We start from the raw sequence: 8,733 nt of genomic DNA, 5'->3' as shown, positions 1-8,733 counted from the left end.
CCTTACTTAATTAATTAATTGACACGTGGGGTAGGCCTATATAGATACAAATTCAAAGCAGTTGCTTTAATTCAACCCTCTCTTTTAAGGGGAGCAAGGGGAAGACAATTCGTTTCTAAATAATAACAATAATGTATTACTATCATTAAAATTAGTGTTCATTTTATGCAGACCACCACCACCACTACAAGTACAACTACTAGTAAAGATTCTGCAAGGGAGAACACATAGGAAGAATGCATAAAGTACATAGATTGTGCTGTGTTGCAAAAAACAGTTTTGGTTTCGGGTCAGATTAATATATATATATATATATATATATATATATATATATATATATATATATATATATATAGTACTAACATCGTTATTAGGTGAATGAACAAACATGTAGATGGAAACTTCATATTCGTTTGGCAAGACTAATTATTTGATTACAATGAACGAATTCCCATGGTTACTACATGCACCGAGGAAAGGATGGAGAGCAGTAAATAAAAGTGCACAAGCGCAGCCAGGCTCGCCTCAGCAGCCGCACCTGTCACCGCACATGTGACCCGCAGTGACCACTGATGAACACGTCCTGCCCGGACCGGCAACCTGATTGACAGATGTATAGCTTCATTCTAATCAGGAGGTTAATTGATTACTGGGGTTTGACTTGAATTATGTGAAATCCCTTATGTGCAACTGAAGAAATTAACATATACATTTAACAAAAATAAATGCATGCACACATAAATGATAATAACAACAACAACAACAACAATAATAATAAAGCCAAGTACAAGAAGAGAAGAGAAGAAAAGAAAGAACAATCGGTCGTTATCAAACATTTATCCCGGTTCCCTGGCGTGCAGGGTCGTTGTTATATGACAGTGGATGTGAGAAGGAGAGGGTTGTGTGGGAATGCGCTTTAAGCCGCTGTGCTGAGATGGCGGAGGAGAAACACGACACTGACGAAGGTCTGGGTCTTCTGGACGGGGAGTATCCGGGGGACCACAGCGTGGAGGACCCTGTAAGTGTGGGCTTGTGTCTCTGATTAAAACAAAGTTCACATGCTAGCGAGGTGTAACATTGCATGACAAACACGTTACAGCACAGGATGCCGTTTTCCGCGATTTGAATATTGTAAATGCATTGAATTCGTTGTTTGAACCATGTGGGCGAAACCGATTCATTCGATATTAAAATCACACTTTTGGCAGCACTCGCATTTGCACAGACACCCATTTTCGTTTATGCTCCGAATGATAAAAAAAAAAAAGAGAGATGATTTAATTTATCGGAATTACGTGGTGCAGCTGTATGTTTTGCAAATAGCCGGACATGTTCTCAAACGGATGAAAATATATAAATATATGTATTTGCATTTTAACATGACTACGACGTAAATGGTACCTCCTTGGTAGCAAACGGTACACTTGCATTAACGTCAGCTGATCAGTGTGAATGTATTTGAATGTTGCAGGAGCTAAAAAGCATGTATTTGTGCAAGCCACTCACTGTGTTTTCTCCTGTTCAGTATTACCAGCGAAGATCAATAATAGTAATATTGTGGGGGGATTTAGATCTCCTGTTATTTCTTCTTATGAAAAATAAATTGCAATCGAGAGGTGTTTTGGATTCTGCTCCCGTATAAAGATAGTATGTGGCCAAAACATTACAGTACAAATCATCGGGTTGTTCATTGTGAGTGCATCTTGAATTGTCAACCCACAATGCTTGTGCAGCGACAGTCCAGCTAGAATAGGCCTGCTATTCAACCATCATAATGAAACGACGACAAAAAAAAGCTTAAGAGAAGCATAAAGTAATAATAATAATAATAATATTATTATTATTAATAATATTTTGTGCCTGAAAAGTGAACAGGTCCTAACTTCCATATGATTTTTCATTGTTTCTGTCCTTTTTTTAAAAACTTTTTATTGAATTGCCCCATAGGAGTTGGAGGCTATCAAAGCCAGGGTTCTTGAAATGGAACAGGAAGCTGAGAAACTAAAGGAGGTGCAGTATGAGGCTGAGAAACAGCTCATCATGAGCCCACAGACAAGTAAGCAGAACTGAGTGACAAAACCACATACACTAGACCAATATTGAACTAGTGCTTACTGTGGTATAGCTAACGTGAACCTAGGAGAAAATTCCACCAAAGGATGAGAATATGTAGTATCCTTTGTTGTATAGTATACACCGATCAGCCATAACATTATGACCCCTGACAGGTGAAGTGAATAACACTGATAATCTCGTTATCATGGCACCTGTCAGTGGGTGGGATATATTAGGCAGCAAGTGGACATTTTGTCCTCAAAGTTGATGTGTTAGAAGCAGGAAAAATGGGCAAGAGTAAGGATCTGAGCGACTTTGACAAGGGCCAAATTGTGATGGCTAGATGACTGGGTCAGAGCATCTCCAAAACTGCAGCTCTTGTGGGATGTTCCCGGTCTGCGGTGGTCAGTACCTATCAAAAGTGGTCCAAGGAAGGAAAAGCGGTGAACCGGCGACAGGGTCATGGGCGGCCAAGGCTCATTGATGCACGTGGGGAGCGAAGGCTGGCCTGTGTGGTCCGATCCAACAGACGAGCTACTGTAGCTCAAATTGCTGAAAAAGTGAATGCTGGTTCTGATAGAAAGGTGTCAGAACACACAGTGCATCGCAGTTTGTTGCGTATGGGGCTGCGTAGCCGCAGACCAGTCAGGGTGCCCACGCTTACCCCTGTTCACTGCCGAAAGCGCCTACAATGGCCACGTGAGCATCAGAACTGGACCACGGAGCAATGGAAGAAGGTGGCCTGGTCTGATGAATCACAAATTCAAGGTGTTGACTTGGCCTCCAAATTCCTCGGATCTAAATCCAATCGAGCATCTGTGGGATGTGCTGGACAAACGAGTCCGATCCATGGAGGCCCCACCTCGCAACTTGCAGGACTTAAAGGATCTGCTGCTAATGTCTTGGTGCCAGATACCACAGCACACCTTCAGAGGTCTAGTGGAGTCCATGCCTCGACGGGTCAGGGCTGCTTTGGCGGCAAAAGGGGGACCTACACAATATTAGGCAGGTGGTCATAATGTTATGGCTGATCAGTGTATAAGTGCCTAATTAGACAGTGAAGCAAAGTTGTTATTGACAAATCCTTATTTGTAGACTATGATGTAACACTTGTTTATAATTTTGATTACCATTTTATGATTTATTGTAAGACAGTTCTGTGTTGTATATGGACAATCAAACCTCTTACTGTTCTATTCCTGTTTCAATCCCTAGGTTTCTTCTACCCAATGACGCATGAAGAAAAGATTGATGCAGATAATCGATCCGTCTACGTGGGAAATGTAAGGACAGACCTTTGATCATTTAAGTCATTTAAAACAATAAAATACAATTAACCTTGGATGCAACTTAAACTAATGCTTTTATTAGAACCCGCAGCATCTATATTTAGCTAAATGCTATATTTTTTTGTTATACCTGAACAAGTATTTCACATCAGAACAGTTCATATATTTTGCCGTTTTATGTTTATTTTAAATAGGTGGACTATGGTGCAACAGCAGATGAGCTGGAAATTCATTTCAATGGCTGTGGTCCAGTTAATCGAGTGACCATCCTTTGTGACAAATTCACTGGTCATCCCAAAGGGTATGTTTTGCCTATAACAGCTTATTTGTCAGGGTTTCTTACCATTCACCTCTTATCTGTGGTTTACCTGTCTCCATATGCACCTCTCTCTTAATTTCATATAGTAGTTTCTTGTGCTTACAGTGAAATGCATTTTTAATGAGTGAGGCCCTATTATTTGAAGCACAATCTGAATCTTTGAGCAGTACCTAAAATGTGCACTCATTGTTTTCATGAGAAATTCTTGTTATGGCAGCAAAATGGCATTTGTTCTAAATAAGGAGGTTGTTCTTGATATTTTAGAATTTAACTATAATGAAACTCTGACCTTTGTGACTGTGTTCTAAACTTCGAACATATGTTTAATTTAAATGTTTTATGCTAAAAGTATAATTGTGATAGGTGAACAGTAAATGAGGTATTCTCATATCTATTCCTTTTTGTACTAATATATAACTAAGAGGGAATCTGAAAATGCATATCGGATTAATTTAAATTTGTGAAGCCATATTCCTTTTATGATCGACAGTTTAATTAATCGAAAGAAGAACTAGGTAATTAATTGAAAGATCACATTGAACAGATAAGCTCCAAGCCAGAGCAGTATCACAGTTGACAGTTGTCAGATTTCTGCTTGAACAAAATTATGCACTTAAAAGGTGTGCATTTGGTTAGTCATCTCTGCACTTGAAGGTGAGAGCCTAGTTCTAGGTCAACAGTGTGTCTATGTATACGTTTATATATTTGTTTCAGGTTTGCATACATTGAGTTTTCAGACAGGGATTCGGTGAAGACGGCTATGGCTCTTGATGAAACTTTATTCCGGGGGAGAATCATAAAGGTGAGTTGCAGAAACGCAGGCTGTTTCGTAGTCAAGGAAAGTTTAGCCTAAATGTTTAGCCTAAAATCTAAGCAGTGAAGATTGGTTAAGGTTTAGTGTATAGTTTTGTCCAGCATGGATGCATCATGATCCAAAAAAAATCTTAACTACAAATTGGAGGTAATGCACATGGCTCAAAGTGATTCTTTGATTTTACTGGAACTATGTTCTATGCTCCCTTGTGATTTGTACATATTCTTGCTGAGGTAATGAGCTAGATGTGTGGCTTTTGATTGGCAGGTGCTCCCAAAAAGGACAAACATGCCAGGGATCAGCAGCACCGACCGTGGCAGTCACCGTGGCAGCCGCCCTCGGGGACGAGGCTTCCGCTCCTCCAGGTACAACAGTGGTTTTCAGGCCAGGTACCGTGGCCGCTCGTCCAGGTCAGTACTGCAGCCCCCCACACTCTCTCCAGCAGGGGGCTGCCATGCAGGAAAGAGGTCCTGGGGCAATCTGGAAAGCTGTGACCAAGCTGCAAAAAGGCACTCATGTCTTCTACTGATAAATCCACTCACCGATGACTCCCATTCACTTTCAAGCAAAAGTAAAAGTGGAAACTAGGACACACAGCTATATTAAGTTTTTTTTTTTTTTTTTTTTTTACTTTTTTCCTCCCATGTAAGATAAATAAACTAAAAATAGAACAATATTAATCTGATTTAACCCATCTGAGGTGCTTCTGAAAAATTCATACAGAATGACCTAGTACCATGCTATTTGACTTTAACACCAAAGAGACACTTGCATCAATATTAGTGATGTGAAATGTTCGTTCACTGTAGGGATTAAACTGAATCTAAAAAATCTTCAGGTTTATCGTGTACAGTATGAAATGCTTGTTTTTAAAGTTTTAGGTTATAACAGGCTAATTATAGTGATAGTATTCATGCTTAATATAGTTATGTGAATTTATACTAAATTGGCATATGGATACCTGAATTGGAAATCTGTGTGGTTGGTTTCTGCCTGTTGGAGCAGAAATATTGTTTTTAAAGTACAAATGCATTGTTGTAATTTCAAGCAAAAAGGCATGTGAAACTATTGGATTTAACTTGGCTTTCTGGCCAGCTGGAGCCTCATTCCTACCTCTCTTATACATTTTATCATGTTTGTCTATACAACTTAATTGTACACTACTGCATAGCTGACCTCAATATGTATCAAAACTGTTCTTAAAATAATTACAGGCGACTGGTAGATTCCTGGTGTGTAATTAGTTTTGCAATGGAAATGTGGTGTTAAATATTTTTATGATGTTAATGATGGGTTGGTGTTCATGATTTAAACCGTTTGAGACTGCCACACATTCTGCCTCTCTAGAAAAATGGCATTAGTTGGACTGAGGTAAATCAACCCTAAATGTTATTTTTTTCCCTCATTTTAGGGGAGGTGGAAGAGCACAATCTTGGTATTCTCCTTACTAAAAAATAAAAAGAGAAATGTGGATGTGAAGATAACATGGGTAGCAGGTTATTCATTTTTATTTATTTTGCTGTGTGTTGCAATTTCTCAAGCACTCTGTGGTACAAGAACTCGCTGAGCTGCCTAAAGTTGTTGGTAGGTTTCAAAATCCGAAATGCTATCTTGTTGAGCAAGTCTACTAACATGTTATCTCCTTTTGAGATGTCTGGTGTGGGCATTGCTCCCTCATGCCAGTATGAGATGGCTAAAGCGTGAGCATTTAATCTGCAGCACAGTGTCCTCTAACACTTACAAGCAAGACACAAAAACTATGCCAAATCAAAGACTTGAAGTTTTGCATTTGTTTTATTTATTTATTTAGCATCAATTTACAGCATATTCTTTAAGAACAAAATGAGCTAAGGAATGGGAAGGGGCAGTGTGCAGGGAAAACTGTCAATGGGGGTGGGCTCCAGAAATTTGATTTTTGTATTGTGACGTCTTTGTATCTTTGTTGTATATAAAGCATATTAAAGAATTTCTTTAATTAAAAAAAAAATCTGTAATAAAATATTCACAATTTAAGAGGGTGTATGTCATTTTTCCATAACATGGTGAATAAAATAAATATGTGAAGGTGTGTCCTTTGTTACACATTATTTTTCAAGAATGAAAACCTACAATTCTGAAGTACTCTTCAATATATTCTATAAGATTTTAATATGTCAGGAAGGCTGCAGATCTATATTTATTTCACCCTGTATAGGAAAGGAATTTGACCTCTATACATACAAAAAAAATGCATTGTTTTATGTACAAAATGGAACAAGAACATATGATGAATACAGATTAACTTGTCATCAAACTACCATCATCGCTGCAACCATGCTATCAAAGGACCTGCAATAAAAATGGAAATATTAGAAAACCAATGCTGAAAATTAAAAAGGGAATATAGATTTAAATCTGCCTCAAGTTTGTTTCTTACTTCGACTGAATGGGGTCACCAGGGTTGTAGAAGGGGTTACACATCACGTCAGTGTAGGAGTTGTGCAATTTTCGGAACATCTGAAATAAGGAGACTCATAAACAAGTAACAAGGATCACGCTGACTTAATGCTGCGTTAGAGCTGCTAATGACAGAACAAATTGCACTAGCTGTGTGCTGTCCTGAATAGAGAGAAATCACAGCAGAAACTGTCAAGAATTTACTGAGGAGTTAACAGAGGATTACAGCTCTGTCCATCCTGTGTACATTCCCTTATATTCCCAACCTTGGAAGTCTCATCAAACAATAGCTTTTACAGCTTGAGCACCGTGGATCATTCAAATTGGGGAAAATAGTACATAGTATGTATGTCATCTTTACTCATTTTGAAAGAAAACCCTTCCATGTCAGTATTGGCAAAAGTCTAACTTGTAGGACTTACACTGCGGATCTCATTGTCTCTGAGGGCTGTGTTTGAAGAATCCACTACAATGACAAACTTCACCTTGGAGTTTGTGACATACCCATATCTGAGGACTAAGGTAAAGAGCCTAACAACATTTCACATTGCATAACTTTTTACCACTGATAAAATAAAAACATTTAACTGACAATAATTAACATTTTACCCATCTTTTCCACACCTGCATTGTCTCCTGCTAGATTTGTTACTTTTTGTTAAGATTAAGATCACAAATCTTAGAAAAATATGTAATTAACAATTTACAAGTAAAGATTTATTACATCACACTCACTTCCTCAAGTTTGCAAGGAATAAAGGTCAACCACTCTAAGTAACATACTTTACCATTTGTGTCTGTGTTAAATCACTGAGGACGGGTACCAAGCAGTACCACAGTGATTTCTACAGGTATAACGAAGTGACTTATCAGAGGATCATTAGTGATGAAGGATACACTTTGTAGTCCTCAGTTGGGTAGAGCAGACCCAGATAGAGTTCTCTCTGGTCCACCAAAGCCTTGCCAACGGCCGAGATCTTCTCCTCCACCACGTCCAGCGAGGTGTGCACCGTGTAGTGAAACTTCAGCTCACTCTCTGAAGGCACACTCCGGATATACAGAGGATAGTTCTGCAATAAACATGCCACATAAGGTGGAGATGTCCATTATTCTGTATTTATTGAGCATAGCATTTCACCAAGATGATGTATAGGATTCAAAACAGACAGCACGTCAATCTTCCCACATTTTCCAAATTAAACTATTCAAAATCACGTTGTGTAATGAATAGGTTGTCTAATTGTGTTAAAAAGTGGGAGATCAATACTATCCATTAGGTTTTACAGTCAGGAAATTGGTTTCTGTATTATTGTATAGCAGCATACCACACCATTCGAAATATATCTATATCTATATCTATATATGCGTCTTCCTAACACTAGGTTGTCTAAATGAAATAACATAACTATATATAAAGGGTGTGTAGCTAATCGATTTAAAAATCCATTCTACATTTTTACACAGACAAATCACTTGGCCAATGTTATGTTATGATACAAATGCAACACACCCAGCTGACAATACCTAAATAAATCATCCAGATTTCGTACCATATTACACAGAGAACGATTCTATACGTTTGAAACATATGCATAAAACTACGCATATTCTAATGTAAAGATATAATGAAGGGAAAAGACCTTTGTTAAGGAAAGACATCTTCGCTCACCTCTTTCGCGATGACAGCGATACACACCGCCATGTTGGAAAATAAGAGCGCTCCAAGATCACGTGATGACACCGCTGTAAACGATCATGTGATCTCTTCTGTTCTTCATAGTGTAACTTACCTTATACTAGGCTACTCAAGTTATAGATAG

At 38.4% G+C, this 8,733-nt stretch overlaps 2 protein-coding genes across 3 annotated transcripts; one reads left to right on the top strand and one right to left on the bottom strand.

Moving 5' to 3' along the window:
* Nucleotides 1–587: 587 nt before the first annotated feature.
* pabpn1l (PABPN1 like, cytoplasmic) lies at nucleotides 588–6,259 on the top strand. Of its 2 annotated transcripts, none has more exons than XM_066713762.1 (7): nucleotides 588–1,018; nucleotides 1,948–2,056; nucleotides 3,271–3,338; nucleotides 3,539–3,645; nucleotides 4,378–4,465; nucleotides 4,745–4,842; nucleotides 5,889–6,259. In XM_066713762.1, the coding sequence occupies exons 1-7, from the start codon at nucleotides 935–937 to the stop codon at nucleotides 5,926–5,928; spliced, it is 594 nt and encodes a 197-aa protein (XP_066569859.1). In that variant the 5' UTR covers nucleotides 588–934; the 3' UTR covers nucleotides 5,929–6,259. The 2 variants fall into 2 exon arrangements, with proteins under 2 accessions (XP_066569859.1, XP_066569858.1); XM_066713761.1 differs by having other exon boundaries at nucleotides 589–1,018; nucleotides 4,745–4,887.
* On the bottom strand, nucleotides 6,253–8,690 carry trappc2l (trafficking protein particle complex subunit 2L). Its single transcript, XM_066713766.1, has 5 exons — nucleotides 8,583–8,690; nucleotides 7,811–7,983; nucleotides 7,336–7,423; nucleotides 6,894–6,973; nucleotides 6,253–6,805 (listed from the first exon to the last, which is right to left on the bottom strand). Exons 1-5 carry the CDS (start codon nucleotides 8,613–8,615, stop codon nucleotides 6,766–6,768), a joined length of 414 nt encoding a protein of 137 aa, XP_066569863.1. The 5' UTR covers nucleotides 8,616–8,690; the 3' UTR covers nucleotides 6,253–6,765.
* Between the last annotated feature and the right edge of the window lie 43 nt (nucleotides 8,691–8,733).

Source organism: Amia ocellicauda, chromosome 9 (genome assembly GCF_036373705.1).
Source record: "Amia ocellicauda isolate fAmiCal2 chromosome 9, fAmiCal2.hap1, whole genome shotgun sequence".
NCBI classification, from domain to species: Eukaryota; Metazoa; Chordata; class Actinopteri; order Amiiformes; family Amiidae; genus Amia; species Amia ocellicauda.
This window is presented reverse-complemented; position numbering and strand designations above follow the sequence as displayed.